Raw genomic sequence first — 24,874 nt, 5'->3', positions numbered from 1 at the left:
ACTCCCACTGCAAATTTGTTCTATTCCCGTTTGCAGTAGGACCAAGATCCATGTTTTCACCAATAACCAAGGCAGTGTATGCATATCATGGCTATCAGTTATCTTAGGTAAGCAAACATGCTAATCACAACTCTTTGTGATTCTTAGTTTCGTTAAAACATCACGTGTATTTAACGAAGACTTTGCCCCGAGCCCAAAACTGTTTTGGAAATCATCGGTAAGTAACCTCACTCTATTTGGTTTGATATGTCGGACATAACCCTCGACCACCAAAGGTAAAAGGCGATGTCTACTGAGTAGTTTACCCATCAACCAATGAACAATGGTTTGAGGAGGATAGAGTGGGAAGGGCATACTACTTAGTATTTAATGGGTTGGTGTTTATGCTTAACAGTACCAGCAATATTTAAAAGGAGGTTTGCTAGAAAGAACGACTAATGTGATTTTATTCGTATCTAAAGAGACCTCTTTCATATGCTTCATTAAGCAGTCGTGGAAAGGAAGTCTAGAAAGAATACCGAATGTGATCCCCATTACTTTCTATCCTTAGCAGTACCATTTCGCCAGAAAGAACGACTAATGTGATTCTATTCGTATTTAAAGAGACCTCTTTCATATGCTTCATTAAGCAGTCGTGGAAAGGAAGTCTAGAAAGAATACCGAATATGATCCCCATTACTTTCTATTCTTAGCAGTACCTTTTTCATATGCTTTGACTTGGTTAAGCAGTCAGTTCTTGAAACTGACTCTAGCTACCGTCTATCTTGTAGAGGTAGTTTTTATGGTTTCTTATAAAAACGGTAAATCTAATCTATACGTTTTTATATGATAGCAGTAAATCTGATTTACCTATATATGTGACCGAGTCACGTATATTTCTTTCAGTTCGTAATGTTGACCTTGGTCAGCGTTACGGACACGTGAAAGTTGCTTGTCAGAAAAATACCGATTGTGATTCAATTCCTATCTTCCTGAGTGACCTCTTTCATATGCTTCAGTAAGCAGTCGTGGAAAGGAAGTCAGACAGAAAGAATAGTGAATATGATCCCATTTACATTTTCCTAAAAGACCTCTTTCATATGCTTCAGCAAGCAGTCGTGGAAAGGAAGTCAGAAAGAAACAATGTCAAATGTGATCTCACATTCATATTTTTCTTCAAAGAAAGTTTTCTTTCACGGTTCCTTGGAAAGACGGTAAATCTAGTTTTACCCATTTTCATTTTAAAGCAGTAAATATAATTTACTCTAAGCTGTAAATCTAATTTACTTATATACGGGACCAAGTCGGGTATATAATCTATCAGTTACCAATTCTTTATTTTGCAGCTATGCTCGGTTCTTATTTATACCATTTAAAGCACATAAACAATTTATATGTTTTAAAATCAGATATTCTTTTCGGTCCATAAAGCAATTTGGTAACGTGACAAAGTTCCTTTTGGGCCAGCCATTAGGACACGTGAAAGGGGCTCCCAGGAAAGATTGGGGTCACGAGGACCGCTTAGACTCAATCTTTCCTAGACAGAACCATCTCTTTCTTGTGTGGAAATGACAGCTCTTACTCAGGTACTTTATTGCTTCATCACATTCTTCGATGAACTTTACTTATCCGAAGGTTTTCGAAAAGGCAAAAGAGTTACACTAAATTTTGCTATTTCAAAAGCGTTAAAGCAATTTGGTAACGTGACAAAGTCCCCTTTGGGCCAGCTATCAGGACACGTAAAAGAGGGTTAGACGAAAAGCCAAGACTTTTCTTGTCATTAACCTTGTCTTTTACGGGTGGAGATTAACAGTTCTTACTTGGGTACTTTATTGCTTCATCACATTCTTAGATATACTCAAACGCAGTTGAAAGTTTTGAAAACGAAAACATAAAGAAAGCATAAAATCCTATTTTATCTTTCTCGGTCGGAAAACCGATCCAAGAAATGTAAAAGTTTACATTTTATAAGAAAGCATAAAGAAAGCTTAAATCTAATTTAACTTTCTTAGTCGGTAGAACCGATCCAAGAAAATCTCATTTCTAATCGGTTTTGGACTTAAGCTGCAAATTTAAGAATTAAACTGATATGCGGTATATGCACTTAATTTGCATAAGTTATAACTTTTAGAAAATCAATCAGCGGGAGAGCCTTGTGCTCTGATACCACTGTTGGGGTTCACGCGGTGCTAACCGGAAACCGTTTAGGCTTAAGGTGCGGAATGACCGTAGAACAAAAATTTCTACGGCCAACTTAAGCTCAGGATTAAATGGGGTATGTCAGGAAACTTTCCAAGGCGGTCCACCTTCAGTATTCCTTTGGCATCAAAACCCAATTTAATCCTTTTACAGATCTACTCCATGATTGATTTCTAAAACTTTAATCTACTTACAAATTAAATAGATTAATATAACATATTTATACCTTGTTTCCAAATCACAGTTGGAATGCAGACCGAGCGAGTAGAGCCTCACCAGGGAAGGAATCGACTCGGAGTATCACACGTGTGATACCTCTATCGGTTATCCACCAGGACTAACCGGAGAGCGGTTTATTTCTTCTGCCAGAAATACCGTAAACCGCAGAATTCTGCAAAAACACTATTCACGGGGAAAAGACGAAAACCCGTAAACACGAATTTTCGGTTGCTCAGTTTCATCAATATGCAAAACTGACATACCGCTAAATTCGGTAAAACACTATTCATCGATCCCGTAAATATACTCCACAACAACCCGCAAGATTATACGTCAACTACGTATAACTTTCTTTTCTCAACCGAAACACTATTTGGGAGAGAAACCGAGAAAGAGAGAAAATACCGATTCGTTTCTGCACGAAAAGATACATGTGAATGTGCATATGTATATATGTGAATATATATTTCTCTCTCTACCCCTCCACCCCTATTTATAGTGTTTAGATTCGGTTGAAAAAGACCAAAATGCCCTCCAAGTTCGGCCTATTTACAAGATATGCCATTGACACCTCATCCTTTTATATGTGAAATGACCAAAATACCCCTTCCACACCCTTCCACATTCTTCTCCATGCTTCTACACATGCAAGGTGGCATAGGTGTGAAATGACCATTTTGCCCTTGTGGATAGGATTGATGACATGTCATCTGGATAGGATCAATGACGTGTCATGCGGATAAGCACGAATCTGAAAAGACCCGAATGCCCTCGGCCCAAACACAAATAATATTCGTATAATTATTCTGAACAATTATATATATATTTTTCTTTCGGTTATTTTTTTCGGTATCGATGACGTGTCATCTGGATAGGATCGATGACGTGTCATGCGGATAAGGACGAATCTGAAAAGACTCGAATGCCCTCGACCCGAACACAAATAATATTCGTATAATTATTCTGAATAATTATATATATTTTTCTTGCGGTTATTTGTTATTTCGATAATTTATACAATGTGTCCTGCACATTTATAAATTAACCGGTTAACTTTTATACAACGTGTCATACACGTTTATAAATTAACCAATGTTTTTGCTTGTTATTTTTACATAACATTTATAATTTAATTATAACACGTATAATTAATTATAACCATCTTAATATTAATTATAATCAATTTATAATTAATCAGTAAGATTCTCCGAGTAGCTCCTATATGGTGTGACCCAATAGGATCTGTGTTATGTTGGTAAACAGAGTTAAAACTGTTTTAACTTCTGTTAGTCATGGGTGGCATCTGGCAACACATCATGACCATCCAATTACACAGATGATGCTGTACTGTACAATATCACGATCCAGTAAACAATTTACTTGTGTCTGTTCTTCTGTCTCATAGCTATCAGATTAGTTTCAAGGTAGATGTGTGTCATCCTTGCTAACTTAATCTTTTCTTGATCTTGAGCAGATTATCAAATATAATTACTCTTGTAATTATACCGCTAGCAGATAATCTAACTCTATCAAGGGGCCCAGTGATGCTATAGCTCGTATAGAGATACGAGGGACAAATAGTATTCTTGGTAAACTATCACTTCCTCAGCTAAGCTATACATATGGAAAAGCTACCGTTATGACTGCTTTTTACGGACAGCGGTGGATAACAATCACACATACATATTTCTCAGTGGGAACGATAAATACCTCATACTGTAGAACGTGACACTGAATGAAAACATAAATGACACGAACACAATTCTATTTAATGTTTCATTCGGGGTCTGTCAAATACCATGTTCCTAGAACATGTATCTATGTGATTAAAATGACATCTCGTGTCAGGTGGTTTGTAAAACTTAACCATCTTTTAATCCACATACTAACCTTATCGCGGTAATTAGTGTTCCTGCTAATTACCTTGGTCAGTGACCTTTTAAGAGTATATATTATCTATATTATGGAGTTTCACGATTTCAGTCATGAACTCGAAATGATCCATAAATTCAATAATACTCAAGGCAACAAAATGATATTAATCATCCAATTCATGAACAAAGCTTTATGATAATTTATCGTATTATTGACTTCTAGATTATTACAAACTAACAGCTTGTTCCAAGCTTGGGGGAGAAAAAGGGAAAATCTCCACAAATGAGACCTTGATTTTAGTAAAATAATGATAGATTGATCAATTCGAGTATTCAGAATTGCAAGTATTAAAACATTCTAGAACTTGAAGTTTGATTAGTCAATTTGTGGGGTGAATCAAAATTGATCAAGGAAAGTCCAAATCATACCATAAAGATTCTCGAGGTTCTTGATTTAAGCAATTCATGTAAATTTTCACATTTAGGAACTTAACTTGCATTAAGGGTGCCTTTTACATTGAACATCAATACTAAATCTGTTATCACATTATTAGACCTATCATTTCGACTTGTTTCCATACTAAAATCTATGTTTTGAACCAACAAAGGGTGCCTTTTACATTGAACATCCATAGAATGTGGTACTGCTAAGTTTTGGTTTTTACTTTGCAGGAATCAGGCGAAATTGGGCAAAATCAGGCAATTGGCAGACTTCAGGAAGCTCTGATGCGAGTCGCATTCATCTGGTGCGAGTCGCATCCAAGCCCAAAGCGACCTGCGATGCGACCCTCACTGCTCTCTCTTGAAGACCATCTGATGCGAGTCGCATCCACCTGATGCGAGTCGCATCCACCTGATGCGAGTCGCATCCACCTGATGCGAGTCGCATCCACCTGATGCGAGTCGCATCCACCTGATGCGAGTCGCATCCACCTGATGCGAGTCGCATCAACTGTTGCCGCCCAGTTCAAATTAAATCTGACAAGCCCAAAGTCAACTCTGTTGCCTATATAAGGAGGTCCTATGCCAGAATTGAAGAGGTTTTTCCCCCCCTCTACATTCCAGAACACAAAAAGAGCGAAGATCAAGAGAGAAGAAGGAGATTGGAGCTTGATTGAAGAAGAAGAGAAGGGAAGATTTCAAGATCCTCTCCAATCTACTTTGGATCTTCGAGCTCCATCATGATTTGCTTATTCTCTCTCTCTTTCATGTTTACTTTTGTTATGCTTGAGTAGATCCCTGTTTCTTAGGGTTAAGATGTAATCTCCAAACCTTTTCTTTGAGTTGAATGATGTTTTGATCTAATGTTGAACTTGTGTGATTGTTGTTTGAGTATTCATTGTTTGCTTGATTGTGATTTCTTGATTGATTCTTGATTGTCTACTGTTAGATGTCTATAGCATCTCTTCTAGTAATTAGGCCTTGATGTATCTTGTAATTGTAATTGAGCACTTGAAGTAGATCTAAGATCAATAGTAACCGAGAGGTGAAATTTCTATTATCGAGAGGTTATAGATACTTCTAGTTAACCAGACAATCAATCTAGGTTAGATACCAGTAGGCGAGAGCCACAGGTCGAAGCCTCGCACAAGAAATCAACTTAGATACGAACTCATGTCAGCTCTGCTTGAGGGCCATGCGACCCGCATCAGAGATGATGCGAGTCGCATCACACAGGTCGCATCAGAGATGATGCGAGTTGTATGATAGGTCCAGAGAAGGAAAAGTTTGGAGATGAAGTCTGAAACCCTAAGAACATCTTTTATAATTGATTCAAAACCAAACCTTTTAATCACTTTCATTTACCTTTAATTGAATTGTCTTTTGAAATTTAGAAATTGAAACAAATCAAACCCAATTCTTCAAACTTCTAGTACCTAACTTGGATTTGTGAAAGTCTAGAATTGAGTTTAACCGTCCCTGAGGATCGATACCTTATTTTACTACACGGATAGGATTGTATACTTGCAATCCTAGACGTGAGTGGATTCAAGGTTTAAAACAAGTACAATTAGTTGTATTTGGAACTTTGTAAGCACACTCTGAGAAGCGAACAAAATCCTGTAAACATAAAAACGCGTGAAAGCTGTTAAAAATGCGTGACAGCTGTTGAAAACGCGTGACAGCTATTGAAAACGCGTGACAGCTGTTGGGGACCACCTTTTGTGAACATGCACATAATATCATGTAAACATAGACATATTATCCTGTAAACATACACATATTATTTTGTAAACATACATAGTGTACTTGAAATTATAGCAGTTAAAATTATGGCTAATATCCTGTAAACATACACATATTATCCTGTAAACATACACATATTATCCTATAAACATACACATATAATTCTGTAAACATACATTGTCACACCCCGCGGCCACGGGTCGTAACAGTCCCCCGCCGTAAGCATACAACGCCGTGTATGCTTACAAGGCAATTAACAATTCATACAACATAACAAGCAATATAAAATAAGTTTCTAGTATATAATCAGAGTACACAGTCTGGTCAGAATATCATACAAACAAAGTATCTCATCCGGATACCAACCACGAGGCCTACCCTAAATCTATACAACAAAACATATCTAGGGTCATATACTGGTAAGCTACTAAGGCCTACTACTCTCGTGCCTCTCCGGAATCAGTCGCACCAGTACCTGTAAAATAACCGGGAGGGTGGGGGTGAGAATAAATTCTCAGTGCGAAATTTGCCACAGTTTAGATTATTGGACTTGCAATCAAACTCTATATTCAAAAATGAAACCCAAACAATAACAATGCAAACAGATATATATATAAACATAAATAACAGAATGCCAGTGCTTGACAACAATTTATCAACCTGAGACACAGTTCACGGAATTTCCAAGATGAATTTCAAACACAACATATATTTTGGCTTAACTCAATTCAATAACTCAATTCAATAGGGCTTGTAGCAATTACAGATGTTCTTTCGAGCTGAACCATTATCAAACCCACATCTGTAGGGTTACAGACGCCTACAGATGGCCAACCAAACTGGACCCTTTATCTGACACCCATCTGCAATCGCTTGGCTTAACAGTTTATTAAGGTCTGGTTTGAATCATATAAAGAAAATCCTCTCTGGAATCATTCCAATAGTCGTAATATTCAATTGACCTTTCAAATGCATTAACACGTAGGAAAATGCCACCGAGCCATAGACGTTACACATGTCACCCACGATTTCCAATCACATCTCATAACATAATCACCCTCCCTCGTCCCAACCGGTACTGGGAATATCGAGGGCCGTTCACCTAAGGCCATTAGGATCCTGGGAATCCAAGTCAGCATACAGCCCGACTTGGCAAATTCATTGGATCCAAGTGCTTAACTTCGTAAATCCATTCACATACATATCAAATCAAATCAAATCAAATCGTGGTGACTTTCAATCAAATCAGATCATAATAGATCGACACAACCTACAACCATACCAGCATGCAAATCACTCAAGTCATATCAATTCGAGTTTAATTTGATTGGGCTATGCAAATGTTTTACACAATTCAATGATGCAATCAATGATATTCAACATGACAAACGAAAACAGTTTAATTCCTGAAAATAAAGTATCAAACAAGTCCAAGAATCCCGCACCTTATTATGACGAGCGTACCGCTTAGTTACGGACCGGACGTCTCGAATTGCCTCGCTAAGTTTTGCTCGACCGAGCCTACACCTATATTATACGTATACTTGGTTTAACATTGGTTCACTATTGGAAACATTTACTCGAGTTACATCAGGCTTACACCTTAATCAATTTCCTATCCTTTGGTACCAATCCGTTCAATTCCTGATTTCTTACTTACAACCTTTCAAATCACACCATTTACCTCGGGTTCCTTCAAACCCTACACAATTATAATTAGGTAACCATTCAGTCACAGTTTCACTACCTTGGTTCTCGGTTCATTTCAATTTACCGTTTGGTTAACCCTAATTTGGTCAAAACCTCAAATCAGCCGTTAAATGTTCTAAAAATTCATGATCAGGAGGCAACCCTACCGATTACAAGTCTAATTGGTTGGGTTAAGCAAATCAAATCACGATTATGCCAACTTTCAATTTTGGCACGAAACCCTAGAAATCAGATTTCACAAATCGGAAGAAATCGGGAAAAAGATTGACAAACAAACTAGTAAGGAGTGTAGAGGAACTAGTCCTCGAGCAATTCGAACACAAATCTCGAGTTTAAAATGAAAATCCGAGAAATCGAGAAAATTCGAGGTTTCGAAAGAAATAGAGAGAGAAAGAAATACCAAATAAGAGGGTTAGGAGAGATCCTCGGCTGCTGTCTCGGTTCCAAACTTGATTTCTCGCAACAATCGAGAGTCAGAAAGAAACGGAAAGTTCTCACACTCTTTTCCTTCTCCTTGGACGAAATCACTTGAAAAATGGGGAAAATATGAAGTGGGAGAGAGAGAGAAGGTTCGATTTGAGTTTTAGGGTTAAAATTACTCTGAATGCGGATGCACCCATCCGCACTGCGGGTGGCTTGACCCGCACTCAGCACTTAGTCGGTTTTCAACATGAATTTTAACACAGAAATCACCCGCAGTGCGGGTGGCTTCACTCGCAGTTAGAACTTAGTAGATTTTTTGAATGAATTTTAACACAGAAACCACCCGCAGTGCGGGTCCCTCACCCGCACTCGGGACTTAGGCAAGAGGTCGGGAAAAGTCCGAGCGTAGTGCGGATGAACCCCACCCGTAGTGCGGGTCAACCTCATCCGCACTCGGTACTTAGCCGATTTTAGGAAATTCAGTTCAATACAAGAATTCATGAGTGCGGCTGAACCCATCCGTAGTGCGGGTCACTCACCCGCACTCAGTACTTAGCTAATTTTTCAGAATTTCAAATCAACACATGTTTGAATGAGTGCGGGTCAACCCATCCGCACTCAGCCTATAAAATCTCAAAATATCGAAATTTCAACGCGGTTTTGATTCATACTTAATTTACTTATTTAGGGGAACCTTAATTAAGGTTTAAACTTCCATTTTATTAGCAAAATTTTTAAATTCTTGCTTTTAAATCCTTTGACTTTAAATACTAAAATTTCGTAACGTAACATACATAGTGTACTTGAAATTATAGAAGTTGAAATTATGGCAGTTGTGGCAGTTAAAAACGCGTCAGAACTAAGCTAAAAAGGAAAGGCTTTTATACACGGGGATTTTTGGGGGACTGTAGCCCGGGGGACATTACATTTTCTCTTTGCAAAATACTAGGGTCTCTAATTCAATCTGTGGCTCCATTCTTGAAGGGCACAAATTGAATTGGAGGTCTCCAAAAATCTAAATATTAGTATATTACAGTACATTTTTTTGTTTTTAGAGGCCCTGATATTTTTCGAATTTCTCATAATTTGTGGGATTTTTTTTTACAGTGGTATTAATAAAAATTTTGGTATAATACGGCCGTAGGTAAAAGTTCTTTAGTGTGGATTTTCCGATTTTTTTATTTATATCCAAAAAAATATATAAATTTAGAAAACTAACCAAACCGCTTGTTATTTTCCAAAACTACCCAAACCGGAAAAAAAATTTCCGGTTTCAATACCAATTTCCGGAAAAAAAATTTCTGAAATAATTTTTTTTTTCAGTTTTTATTAATAATTTATTTATTTTTTTAGGATTTAGGATTTTTTTTTTCAGTTTTTATTAATAATTTTTGTTTTTAGGATTTATTAATAATTTCCGGATTTAGGATTTTTTTTTTTCAGTTTTTATTAATAATTTATTTATTTTTTGTATTGAAGTATTACAAATATTTAATATATTTTTTTAAAAATAGATGGAATACTATATAATTTGATTTATTCGAAAGACTGCTACAAATAATCCGGATCAACATTTTTCATGCCGGATTTTTTACGGCCGTAAAAAGAAATAATGTAATATAATATATGTATATGTATATATAATATAATATATGTATATGTATATATAATATAATATATGTATATATAATATAATATATATGAAAATGAAGATATAAAATATGAGGTATAATGAGGTATAAAAAATATGAGGTATTGGAACCCTCGTTTAGTGCCTCAAAAATTCAGTTTAAGTTTTCGTTCAACGGTAGGCATTCAATGATGGGTATTTTCAAAGTTTTCAAAGTTCAAACAGTCGATCCAAACCGTTCAACATGATGGATATTTTAAAATGTGCTTGCAGATCAAATTTTACATTTTTCTAAAAAAATTTACTATTTATTAAGATGGGTACAAAAATTCAATGGTCTGAATATAGATAGCGATTTTGTTAAATACTTAATAAATAGTAAAAAAATTCAAAAAAATATAAAATTTGATATGCAAGCACATTTTAACATATATATTATATTATATATACATATATATACATATATTATATTATAAATACATATACATATATTATATTATATATACATATACATATATTATATTATATATACATATACATATATTATATTATATTATATTAATTTTTCTTACGGTCATAAAAAATCCGGCATGAAAAATGTTGATCCGGATTATTTGTAGCAGTATTTCGAATAAATCAAATTATATAGTATTCCATCTATTTTTTTTAAATATATTAAATATTTGTAATACTTCAATACAAAAAATAAATAAATTATAAATAAAAACTGAAAAATAAAAAAAAAATTCCTATAAAAAAAAATTTCGGAAAAAAAAAATTCCTAAAAAAAAAAAGAAATCCTAAATCCGGCAAAAATTATTCCGGATTTAGGATCCAATTTCCGGAAATTGGTATTGAAACCGGAAAAAAAATTTCCGGTTTGGGTAGTTTTGGAAAAAAATAAGCAGTTTGGTTAGTTTTTTAAATTTATATTTTTTTTTTGGATATAAATAAAAAAATCGGGTGGATTTTTATGAAATAATAAAAAAAGGTGAGACTGAAATTCAGAACGTCCGATTAGAATCCAAGTCAATGTGAGCCAATTTAAAAATTCACAAACTACTTTAATATTTGTGTGAATTTATAACAAATTTTTCCGAATTCAAACTCAAATTTTGAGTTTAACTTAGAGGATCTAAAATCAAAAAATTTTGTGTGTACAGTTGTAGAGATGATAAGCATTTCTTCGGTACTCAAATGACATTATTGATTATCTAATTAATTAGTAAATCATTGTCCTTTGTTCATTGATTATTATTTTTATATGATTAATTTATCCAATGGGATAGCAACTTTGTGCAACTGTGCCTGGATGCAACAGGTTAATTAATTAATTAATTAATTAAGTCAAAGTTACTCTAATTTCAACATATAGATAGATACCTTCTGTACTTAAATTATATAAATAAACCAAACTTCATAAACTTAAGTTTAAGATGCCTTTAACATGTTGATAAATAAACCAAGTTTTTAGAATAATCATAAATGTATAATCAGTAAAAAGGTGTCTTGATACATTTTCTTGTCTCTAGCAAAAGAGATAAATTTGGTTCTTTTGTGTAAAAGATTGTATATTCGAAATTAAAATATAATTTTTTATGAATATTAAATAGTTTAATGGCTTGATTTTAAATTAATTCTGAAAAAAGATATCAAACAAACATATAGAGTGCTAATTTTTGAAATTAGCATCTAAATAATGTTGGAGTGTATTATGATTTTTTAATTAAAAAAACATATACAATGTTAATTACACCAAAATTGTATCCGAATTATCTTCAAAATCAAAGTTAACCATTATTATTAAAATTTATATTAACCAAATAGTTTTGTGTTAAATATGGACTAATGAACAACAATAATTCAGGGCCTATTCGGCGTAAACCCAAAGTTACTGTTTACGTGGGAAAAAAAAAATTTATTCAGACTGAATTTTTTTTTTCCCGCGTGAACAGTAAAAATCAGTTCAAACTTTTTTGCAACCCATTCCTATTCCCATTCCCTTAGGCCCGCCGAACAGGCCCTCAATGTTCATAAATAACTCCCATTTCCATGTCTTCCGCACGGAGAACGTTATCCTTTGTCACTAGATTGAAAACTAATTCTTAAAAAGTGAGACTATATATAATAACTTTATATTATAGAGCGGTATTATAGATTCATATTTCTGATTTTGAAGTTCAAACAATTGATTTGATTGACTCAATATAATTTTTCTTATTAAAATATACTTGGAGACCAAATTTTATATATTTTTAAATTATATTAGTATTTTTCAAATATATAAAAAATTATTTGATCCAAAAAAATTGAATCATTAAAAAAAGGTCATTTATTTAAAAAAAATAGTTAAAAGATTTTACCAACTCAAAATCGCGAAACCCGGAGATAGAGAGAGAAACATTTATTAATGTTTTGCCACTTGGCACGTGGTTCCACGTCAGCCCTAACTTGCACATGTATTTGTATCTCTTAATAATTAAAATTAATGTAAACAACTTCCAATTAAAAATTAATGCATCACATTATTCCCAGATCATGGGAACCTGACCTTTGGATATATCATAAGCTTGTTTATGTTCTAAACAAAGGTTTCGTCATAAACTAACATACACTGTGGGCCCACAATACAGCGAGACAGTCTGATCGGAGAGTCCGTGTCCCACCAGCTACCCGGAAGCGTATCCTCTGCGGAGTTTTTCCGTGCGGAGCTGTGCAGAGCTTTTAATCTGGTCCGTTCGTTTCGAATCGGACGGACCAGATCAGATCTTGCCTGAATTTTAAAAAAAATAAAAAATTCAAAATTTGCGGAACTTTTAATCCGATCCGTCCGATCCAAAATGAATGGACCAGATTAAAAGATCCGCACAGCTCCGCACGGAAAAACTCCGCAGAGGATATCATTTCCCAGCTACCCGAGATGCAATTGGAAAAAATGGACAGTCTAGATTAATTATAGCTGGATCAAACTCAATTCGGTGTCTGTTGGGACTGTAGAGGTCTGCTTTGAGATTTGTGTCAAGTGAAATGAACGGACCAGATTTACCATTTGCACCTCAGGTACCTGGGGGTGATACGGATTCCTAATCGAAGGAGGTATTCGTGAATTTTGAAGATCACTCTTCGGAAAGAATAAATGATACGGTACGCAGATTGGTTTAGTGAAATATGGCACGGCAGGTGACTAAACCTGACTCTATAATTTATGTCATTATTTATTCTAAACAACAATTCAAATTTTACACAAAATTTTGACAGCATTTGTTTCTTTATTTTGCAATTTTGTTAGAAAAATCCACATTTTAGACATTTTTATTTGTTTTCTCCCATAAAAGAACTTCAAATTCGAAAAATTAAATAGTCAAAATATAATCAAATGCGATTACATGTGGCTAAATTTCACGTTTGATTACAACGTGACTAATCTCGTGACCATTTTCCGCAACTTTGGTCACAATAATTGAAAACTTGACTTGATTACATTACATTACAACACGACAAATGACTAATCACGACACGCCACAACACAACAATAATTTACATCTATAATGACAACGTACTAGCAACAACAATTAAGAATAATATATGCAACTTGAAAAAACATGATTCAAAGAGGGAGCTTTATAATGTTTTTTATTAACATATTATTATTATTATTGTTGTTGTTGTTTTTATTGCTTGTGATGATGATGTTGTAGTAGTAAATAATAATAAAAAAGGAGGTAGATCCAAATAATTGTGATATTGTATTTTGAGGGTGAAATTCCGGGAGCCCTTTGCTTAAAAAAAATTACTTGTTTTAGAATAGTAACATGTACTAAAATTAGATTGTCACAGATTCATTGAAACTAAGGCCTTTTGAAAGCCCAAATATGTTGAGGAGTTTTGGGCCACCATTTAGTCAATCCTTGGGCCTATGGGCCTACAATTAATTTGTGCAAATTTGAGCTTTCATGTTTTGGAAAAGGGGTCTTGTACTTGGGTACAAAATCCAATCCGGGTATAATAAATATTAGAAATAATACTCAAAACAAAAGCATTGTATATATCATGCATATGTTACACAATTACTTGGTTACCCCCCAATTCTACACTAATAATGCATGTTTATATGCAACTTGAAGAAAAGTGATAGGCTTTTGCACAAAGCAAATAAAAGTTAAAAAGTTGAAAAAGGTCCCTCTTTAATCTTTTCCATTACATCTTTTCTTGATTTGGTACAAAATTAACGGCCCACAAATTGGCCTGCTCTGCTTTTAGGCCTAAAGCACAAAACCCTAAAGGCCCACTTTTTATCCTTTGTTAAGCATGTTTCAACTTTACTTAGATTCACTAAAAACTGTGGTTGAGTGCTTAAAAAGATCCTTAATGGCTTTAAACTGATTCATATTTTGCAAGTTTACCCAAAACAAATTAGAGATTTCGCACGAAAGATAACAAAACAAATTAGAGATTTCGCACGAAAGACAACAACATGTTTTCGATTCGCTTTGTTCATTCCGAGCCAGTCGATCGTAACGCAGTGTATCTTAAATTTACTTTTATATATAATGTTTTTGCCTTTTTAAATTATTGCATGAACCTTTGGTAGTTTAGGAACCATTATTTCCAAAGGTAAAATTTAGGCAATATTTTGTTGTCATGTATTATAAGTTATAATGTATTAATTACTTTTGCATAGTACATATACATCTGAGAAACAAGTTTTGAGTATAAAAATAAATAAAATAAAAACTGTTTTTTTTTTCTACTTCTTCTAAGCTTTCAAAAGCAACTAGCTTGCTAGTAAAATTAAAGGCCAGCATAAAAATATTTAACTTGTTTGGGCTATACATATAAAAATTCCAATTTTACAAGGGCATATAAGAAAGTGCATCAACTTTTATTAGTTAAGAGAAGGTTTAGGTGGTGGTTTAACTTTTAATAAACCTTTTCTTGAGGTCTTGGACCACAAAAAAGGGGCACCCTTTAGTAAAAGATGTATGAATAAGTACCTCAATTTTGCTTTCAGCTTTACTCATCAAATCAGGGTATTATGTGTCTAATAAAAGCCATACCAACACTATTATAGTTCTAGTTTGCATTTTTATACGGTTCTCATATCTGATATATACCTTTAAAATGTTTCTTTTTTCTATGGAACAATGTTGTTACCTTAGGAGAAAAATAATAATGTCATTCCATCATTATTTTTGGTCTATACCAAAGATTTAAATACCGTTTATCGCATCATAGCGGAATGGCTAAAAAAAACGGCACTATGCCCATATAGCACTGCTATAGCGCGGAATAGCGCGTTAGTTTCGATAGCACTACAACTTTCATGGTATGAAAACACTATAGCGGCGCTGTAGCTCGCTATTTAATTAGAACCTTAGTCTATACAGATCATTACAGCAAATTCATTGAACTTGTTGATAAATATTTGTTCTATGTATTATTTTTCTTTTGCAAATTAAACCGTGGGTAAACAACATTACAGTATATTAAAGAACTGGCATTTAATCTAGTAACAAAAGCTAATATTCTTCGTGTGAAAAGTTGCAGTTCAAAATTCAAATGAGAAATCATGTGAATATTAAACAGTTTGGTGCTAAAAAAAGCAACTAAGTAGAAGAACAAATTTGGATGCTTTAGCACAGAATTTATTACAGCAACAACTACCGGTTGTGATTTCAATGTTATACAAATCAAAGTGTAAAAAAGGATGACTTCTTTTTGTCCCTAAGCAAACCCAACAACAAAAAATGTTTGTTTAACAACTAGGCTTACAATGAATTCGTATCCTCTGAGATATCTCAAACTTTGCGTGACTTTTTGGAAAATCCCAACCGTTTAAATACTCTATGCACGAATCTCAAAGCACACATAATACTGACCCCTACATCACCCCCGAATAGGCACCGGACACGTCGGTCACGCAAAAGTTGAGATATCTCAGAGGATACGCACCCGCTTACAATAGGGATGCCCCTTCCCCTGCTGAGAACAGAGAGCAATTCTAGAAAGTCAATACATTGTCAGAGAAATAGCATGACACATGCTCACTGGGGAATAGGTGCAATTATACATAAGGTCAATTGTCAGACAGCATGACAGGTGCAAATATATACACCTACATAGCAGTGGTTCACATGGCCAACTAGCATATATATAAAAAATATATATTTTTTTTATAGAAACCAATTACCAAATAACAAGGAACAAAGAATGAATGGAAGAAGACAAGGTGGGAGCATCATTTCCTGGAAGAAAGCATAGCATGAGAGATGACATTTTCAGATGTGCTTCCTCCATTTCATACCAATTTGATCCAAAAAATTATTTTGAATATTCACTTTTCTAAAATGTCAAGCCCACTCAATAAAATGATTTGACATATTTTAGACCTTATTCAATTTCATAATTATACTGACAGAAATTCATATGTGATATTTTTGCAAAAAATTAAAGCAGCTATTCATTTGAACTAATTTAATTATTACAAAAACTATTCATATTTTTTGTATAGTTTAGCATAATTTAGTTCAATAGCCTCAAAGTTTGGAGGCAAATTGAATTTTAGTACATAGTTGAGTGCTAAATATAGTACAATTTTTCAGAAGTGACAAAGTAATTTCATATTATTTTCTGGTACTAAATATTATAATTTAATAGACACTTGTCTTTATTTTTATTACATCAAATCTTTAGTAGATTTTGCTTCTTGAAAATGAAACCATACACACTGTATTTTATATTGTAAAACCAAAGAGCTATGCAACAAGAATTTTGCAACTTGTTTACTTAAGTTCAACTTGCTTATTTCTTTAATTTTTTTTTTATTTCTCTTTCTTTCACTCTTAATAAATTTTTCAAAATGTTCAATACCAACTCAGTATATACATCAACAAGCAACTCAAAGTTGGTCAGATTTGAAATGAGGAAAAAAAAACATTGAATATGCACAAAAAAAACCAATGGATGTTACCAGTAAATTTAATAATTGAGAGGAGAAAAGCCTAGAGAAGAAAGCCTGATTCCAAGGAAACACCACATCGACAAAATCATAATCATGGCCATTAAAAGGGAGGTATGGACAGTGGAGGTCCCCCACGCACACCCACACACAAAAACACACCATTTCACAAAAAACATAAAAGAAAAAAAGAAAAGAAAAGGTAAACGCAACATGGTCAGAGGTTTTTGTAGCATGCAATTTGTCTAGGTTTTGAGAAAGAAAAGCCTGCATGGAAGAATCACTGCTGTACCAGTAACACTATACCAATACCATGCTTCATTTTGACAATTTATGATATGTTAACTTCACCATCCAACCTTTTTCAGGTGTAGCTAGAGAGGATTTCAGATCTGTTGTTTTTGGGATTTGGGTACCTGTTATGAGATCCAACGTGAGATCGTTGGATCGGAATCGGACGGCTCCGATCGAACTCATGTACTATGTACTTGCTTATATAATTGATCTTTTTCAATTGATTGCGGAAACAACAAAATATAATCTGAAACTAAAGAAAAAGTTTGATGACAAACAGTCAGAAATGTCTTTCTTTTTCTTTTCTTCTCTTATTGATGTATGAGAGAACTTAAACAAGACATGAACCATCACACCACAAATTTTGAATTTGAATTTGAATATGTAAATTATACTTAATTGTATAATTTACTTCTATGGCTTTAAAACCCTTCTTAATTGTACTTTTTGAAGCGTCAAGGGACTGTAATTACAGTGTAATTAAAAATTAATCAAATTGAAAAGAATTAATGCTTTCAAAAGAGAAGTAATCCTGAAAATCAAGACCTAGACCTAGACTGGCCCCGTCAGGAATTGCCAAGGATAAAATGGTAAACTAGTACCAGTGATTGCATATTTGCATGAAGAGTGAACTCTGCCTTAGGAATCCACAATTTACATGGTCCCAATGCTACATGGTACCAGTCGTTGGTGAACATGTTATGCTCAGATTTTACTGTTTCATCAGTATCAGTCTTACTCTTCTGAACATGTTGTGCTCAGATTTTACATGGTACCAGTTGGTGAACATGTTATGCTCAGATTTTACTGTTTCCTTACCATGTTACTCTTCTGTAACAAACCACCGGTATTATTGTACAAGTGAGAGTGAGGCTAATATACTTCACAAAACGTGGATAGATCTGTGCTATGGTTATCTCTGTTCTTCAAAGTTTAAACATTTGATCCAAACATCTTAGCATAATCTCCGTATGAATATGTAGTTGGAGACCAAATTTCGGATGGTTCAAAATCTTTAGATCGATTGATTTTCTACCCAAGTACATTTTTTTATATGAAGATAATTTTGAACAGACTGTTTGCGCTTTGCAAAGTACCATAGCCTCACTCTTATTATACATCTATACTAGAATTAATGAAAAGTGCAACAACATTTCACAGAATTTGCACATTTGAATAGACGCCTCTAATATCGTTAAACGAGAGTTTAGCAAACAACAATACAAGCCACAACACATCAGCATATGGAACAATAATACCAGACATTTACACAAGCACGGCACGACTCGACTTGCTTATACCAACAAAATACTTAGAAACAACACAAATGTAGCAATTTTCATGTCCCTAATTGATTTTTTTTTGCAAACTACAACAGAGTCGTGGAACAACAAACAAACAAACCACAAATTACAATTAATATAATAATAAGACAAATAACCAACTTGTTAAACTTCCTTTCTTTCTATCAAGGCCTCTTCACAGTTGTTTCTCTAGTTCTGGTTCTTGGCCCTTGGAGCTGCACATAAAGTAAATAAATATATTTTTGCATTATGAATAAAATTGTACGGGTGCATTTTCTCAAATAACATACCCAATCGTATCGAGCTTCGTTCCCTGAAACACCAATTAATGCCACACAGTACATTATATCGGTATCAAATCTAATTGGTTCAACATTGCAGTTTCAAAGATTTGCATTTAATTGATTCACTGTCCTAAGAATTTCCTGCTCTATACTTTATGGAAATAAAAGGCCAAGTAAGAATTGCTATGAACTTCAACTTGCAAGTTCAACAGAAGAAAACTCTAGTATTAAACAAATCAACTGACGCTAGTGCTGTAACAGGTCGGTACCACAATGAAAAAAGAACCTAAACGGATCATACCAAGTCCAATTGCATCCGACCCTTTCATGATCTTGAGCTTCTTGCAAGATTCAACAAACATCCTGAATGTGCAATGAACATATTCGATAAATAATCATGCAATACAAGTATTAAAAACAAAAAATGCAATGTACCATTGCTAACTATTCTCATACTGTACCAATCATGTAGAAAGCAGCAAATGCCAAGGTTTACCAACAGGTATAAACAAGAAAATAATGAGACCGATACAAAACCTGTAAAAAGTACACTATTACATGCATTGGTCTGGTACCAGGACAAACTTATTGGTACAGTAATCCTGTACGTTATCTTAACAAGAAGGAAAAAGTATTTACCCCCAAGGGACGTCCCCAACAAGCATCCAGTCACCATCCTTGTCTTCATACGTGAGCACATACTCTGACTTATTCAGCAGGTCTTTGGTTCGTGTCTCCGAAACAGACTCATCTTTTCCTCCGCCTAAGGCCACATCAACACAACAACAGGAAAATGTAATTCTAAAGTACTGATACAAACTGCTTTGTAACCTTAGGTAAAAAAAATATTCACGAAAAAAAAGGAATTCAACCAGTGGGTTCATACACTCATGTGTGAATCACTTCACACTTTTTAGTTACCAGCATTTTGTTAAAATACCATCGATTGGTTCTGTCAACAAAATTTAAGGAGTTATCTCAAGTATGGAATACCAACAAAATGTTGAAATATTACATACAAAATAACAAATGAGAGAAACCCTCCAAAAAATTACCATCTCACGTACAATCCTAAACCTAATTTGATGTATCCCGTCAAAACAGAAATAAGAATTCCATCCAGTGGATATAATACAAATCTCATTTTGTAAACATGATAAAACTAATTCAAAGGATGCGAAATTAAAAATAAATAAATAAATAAAAGAAACAAAGAAAATCTGACCACTGGTGAAGCCACTGAACATCTTCTCCAGTGCAATGGAGAGCTCCTTGTAGCCGCTATAGAGCTTCAAGTCGACTTTGCGGAGGTAGGGGGCTCCATCCATGCTGACCTTGACATAGAGGCAGCTGTTAGAGGAGTTCTGCTTCGGCTCGGGGCCCGCAGAAGAGGCCTCGTCCTTGGTTTTCACCTGAGTTGTGGCAGTTGCCATGGTGTTTTTGCGGTAACTCCGAATTGGTGGCCATCCCACCACCTGCGCCCTGATTTAGACATACAGTTAATATCAATTAAATTAATTAATTAAACAATATATTGTTTTCAAGTTCTCAGAAACAAGTTGTCAATGCTTCGGAAAATATTAAAGGTTATTTAATAGGTAGGTTGGTCATTCTTTCTATGCTATGAATTACGTTTTGCATTTACAGCTGTTTGCAAATAAGGAAATAATGTTTGGGGCCAATTGCAACAAAAAATAATTTTCAGTTGTTATTTGCAGTACTGTGATTTATCTGACACAGTAATTGCAACATACCTTTTAAGGAATGCACTAAAATGTCGAACTATGACATAAACAGAAAAATTATGAGCGGAGAGTTTATGGCGCATTAACTTAGAGGATTATAATATTTTGATGTTGAAGATTACCCCTCTGTATGTTTTCTCCATCGTACATGATCGAGCAAACACAGGATTGATGCTAGTTTGCAGAAAAATTTAGAACACAAGTAGTAGACATTTTCCATATTTTTTTGAGAAGTAAACCGGACAATTGTTCGTGTTTCCAGGGTTTATAGTGGTGTTCTAATGCAATTACAATTCACACAGTACCTCAAAACTGAAACTATATTAGCATGAGTTATTAACTCAGTAACAAAGCTTCACTGTCTAAATCAGATTTTTTTTTTTTTTTTGGGTACCATTTATTAAGTAGATCCTTGAGCCTCAATTCAACTAGGAAAGTAACATGCACTTAAGAGTTAAAAAACAGAGATAAAAAAAAAAGTGCAAGTACTTCTTAATGGTGGAAAATGTATTTAAACTAAAAAAACAACCAAGTATGTAACTGACATACAATTTAAAAATTCAGTTATGACCCAAAATTAGAAATTTAATATCAGTACTATTTAAGAAATTCAGCAATTAATTAGAACACAGGTTTTATCAAAAGGAATAAAATCAAAACCAACTTATGAAACACCTTCTACAAAATTACAAATTACACCCTGGAGAGCAAAAAAATAAAAATGGATCCAATAGAAAAGCACAATCCAGTAAAAGAGGTAAATAAAATTCCACTAAAAATTCCTGTCAAACTAGAAATAAAAATTGAATCTTTATCCCAAACCAGAACCAGTCAACGCAATCAAAAATCAAAAATTAAAAAAAAAAAAAATCAACGCCAACTTTTCGGAAATTGACTTGTTAAAACCATGAACAAAAGTAAAACAAGCCTTTCTATGAGGAAAAATAACAGTAGAAATTTCACTCAGCACAAGAAACAACAAATTGACACAAACATATGAGGAAAGCAAATGGAAGCAAAAAAAGGCGCTTACTTTGCTGAACCTTTATCCTTAGCAGCAGCAGACTCGACCTTGGAGCCGGACCCAGCAGCAGAGACATCATTAGAGAACAGGACGCCTCCATTTTCCCGGAGACTGGAGGAGTTGTCAATGGTGTCGGAGAAGCCTCTCTTAGCACCAGCGGAAGCGAAACCCTTGGATGGAAGTAGATCCAAGGTGAGCCCCACTTTCTTCTCCTGTGGTGCCGAGCCAGGCAACCCCAGTCTCAGTTCCGTTTCCTTTAGATCCTCTCCAGTGGCGACGCCGCCGCCGCCTCCGGCGAAGTGGTGGTCAAGTGGTGGTGACATCACATCGACTCAAAGGTTGGTAGAGAGAGAGACAGAGCAAGAGAGCAAGAGAGAGAGAGATTGGGTTGGGAGAGAAAAGTTTCTCTGTTAATAGTGTAGTTGTAGTGCTCTCTTTTTTCTTCTTTTGTTTTATATTTTCATAATTGTTGCTTATTTCATTAATTAATAGCTTACTTTAAGTAGCTTCGTTTAGTTAAATAGACAGTTAATAAGTAAATATTTTAACAGAGTACTTTTCGCTTCATGCAGTCCACTAACTATATGTAGCACTATTTTAATTCTATAGTAAGTACACTGCAAGAACAAAATAGCTCTGTTAAAAGATATATTGTACTTTAAAATAAAGAGTATATGTGAAATATTACTACTTTAGTAGCTTCGTTTAGTTAAATAGACAGTTAATAGGTAAACATTTTAACATAGTAGTTTTTGCTTCATGCAGTGCACTTACCATATGCAGAACTGTTTTAATTCTATAGTAAGTGCGCTGCAAGAATAAAAATTAGCTCTGTTAAAAGAGATATTGTACTTTTGTTTTAGAGTATATGTGAAATATTACTATTTTAGTAACTTCGTTTAGTTAAATAGACAATTAATGGGTAAACATTTTAACAAAGTAGCTTTTGCTTCGTGCAGCACTGTTTTAGTTTTATAAAGTGCGCTGCAAGAAAAACATTAGCTCTGTTAAAACAGATATTGTACTTTTATTTTAGAGTATACGTGAAATATTACTACTTTAGTAGCTTTATTTAGTTAAATAGATAGTTAACGGGTAAATATTTTAACAGAGTAGTTTTTGCTTCATGCAGCACATTAACCATATTCAATATTGTTTTAGCTCTGTAGTAAATGCGCTGCAAGAACAAAAATAGCTTTGTTAAAAGAGATATTATACTTTTATTTTAGAGTATATGTGAACTATTACTACTTTAGTAAAAGTAGGTTTCGTTAGTTAAATAGACAGGTAATGGGTAAACATTTTAACAGAGTAGTTTTTACTTCATGCAGCGCACTAACCATATGCAGCACTGTTTTAGTTCTATAGTAAATGTGTTGCAAGAACAAAAATAGCTCTGTTAAAAGAGATATACGATAATAGTGATATTACTATTTAGTAGCTTGGTTTAGATAAAAAAAAACCGCACACTATCCGTTGAAAGTAAAGAGTCAAGAGTTATCAATGCATTTGTTATTTGTCTATAATTTTTTAACAGAGGAATTTTGACTTCACACAGAGAACAGGATATATATATATATTTTTTGGATTCAGAACAGGATATAGAATCAAACAATGTTGCGTATGGTTGATGCGCTGTATGAAGTCAAAGTTACTCTATTAAAATCTCCCCCCCCCCCCCCCCCCCACCCAAAAAATAAAAAATAAATAAATAAAAAAAAGGCCTGTAGGAGAAAAGTGGATTAGTTGAAACTACCAACACACAAAAAGGTTATACAGTGATATGTAACAGAAGATCAAAGGAGGGGGCTCATGGCCGACAAGTGAGCGGAGTTCCCTGCAGCACTCTGCGGTGACTCGGGAAATGTTTCTTTCTGTAATGGATTAATTTAATCTTAATTAAACCTCATCTTTACTATTAAAAGTGATTATTTAACTAATGCTACTATTAAAAGTGTTGCTGATTTCATACTAAGGTAACCTTTTACAAGTGCTTTTCTTTCTTTGGGGCATTTTTCATGTACACCCTTCAAAGTTCACATATTACTTGTCCGGGAATATTGTGTATTTTGTAATATGCGTATTTTATTGGACGAGATGAAAAGGTTAAAATGTCAACTGTAATGAATCGGTCAAAAGCACAGTTTAATATTATTTTATTTCTTTAGTACATGTTTGTTCTGTACAATGAAATAGAATATCTATGAATGAATATCAATTTTCTTTTTGTAGTTGTTTGGACAACTATAGTACCATTTCCAACTATTTGGAACTATGATATTATTCTTTTTCCGAAAGTAAATTTTTTTTTTTACTATATTTTTTTTTCGTTATTTGTAGGGGTGCTAAATAGTATTCCATTATTTTTACCTACTTTATTTTTTTCGATTAAGAACCTCATTTGTGTTATTATTTGTACAATTATGTTTTATTTTTATTTTTTATTATCAATATAACTAATTTATATTTATATATATATATATGATATGTTTTGTTAATAGTTCTACAAAATCTCTGAGGTTGTGTTCCAGAGAGGGAGAGAACCCCTTTCATTAAAGAGAAAGAACGGAAACAAAGGGGAACTTCGCGTGCGTTCAGATTGTCCTCGCTGTTCATCCGCTTCAGAATAAGGTAATCAGAAAGGGAAAGGAACGCGCTACTGTAGCGAGAGAACGTGCTGTACAAACTTCTCAAATTCGTACCTCCAAATCAGAGTGTAGGTTTCACTGCAGCGAGAGGAACCGCACGCTGCTCCTTTCTTTCTCCAGTCCTCTCCGCGTGAGTGTTGTGGAGCACAGTCTAAGATATGATTTCTACAAAATTTTGAATTATGGTGGTTATTATATATTGAAAGTGTCTTAAATCATACAATTACGGTAATAAAGTTGAAAATGTAGACAAAAATATGGAGTAAAACATTTTTAAGTTTTTAACAGAGCAGTTTTTTATTCATACAGCGCAAAAGTCAAATACAATGTTGTTTTGACTCTATTGTTTGTCCGTTGTGTGAATTAAAAGTTGTTCTGTCAATAATCTTCCCCTCA

At 34.1% G+C, this 24,874-nt stretch overlaps 1 protein-coding gene across 1 annotated transcript; it reads right to left on the bottom strand.

The window, feature by feature from the left end:
• Positions 1-18,636: 18,636 nt before the first annotated feature.
• Positions 18,637-22,353, bottom strand: LOC144568228 (auxin-responsive protein IAA14-like). Its single transcript, XM_078318497.1, has 5 exons — positions 21,840-22,353; positions 20,287-20,543; positions 19,701-19,824; positions 19,363-19,424; positions 18,637-18,992 (listed from the first exon to the last, which is right to left on the bottom strand). The coding sequence occupies exons 1-5, from the start codon at positions 22,151-22,153 to the stop codon at positions 18,967-18,969; spliced, it is 783 nt and encodes a 260-aa protein (XP_078174623.1). The 5' UTR covers positions 22,154-22,353; the 3' UTR covers positions 18,637-18,966.
• Between the last annotated feature and the right edge of the window lie 2,521 nt (positions 22,354-24,874).

Source organism: Carex rostrata, chromosome 17 (genome assembly GCF_964058835.1).
Source record: "Carex rostrata chromosome 17, lpCarRost1.2, whole genome shotgun sequence".
Taxonomy (NCBI): Eukaryota; Viridiplantae; Streptophyta; class Magnoliopsida; order Poales; family Cyperaceae; genus Carex; species Carex rostrata.
This window is presented reverse-complemented; position numbering and strand designations above follow the sequence as displayed.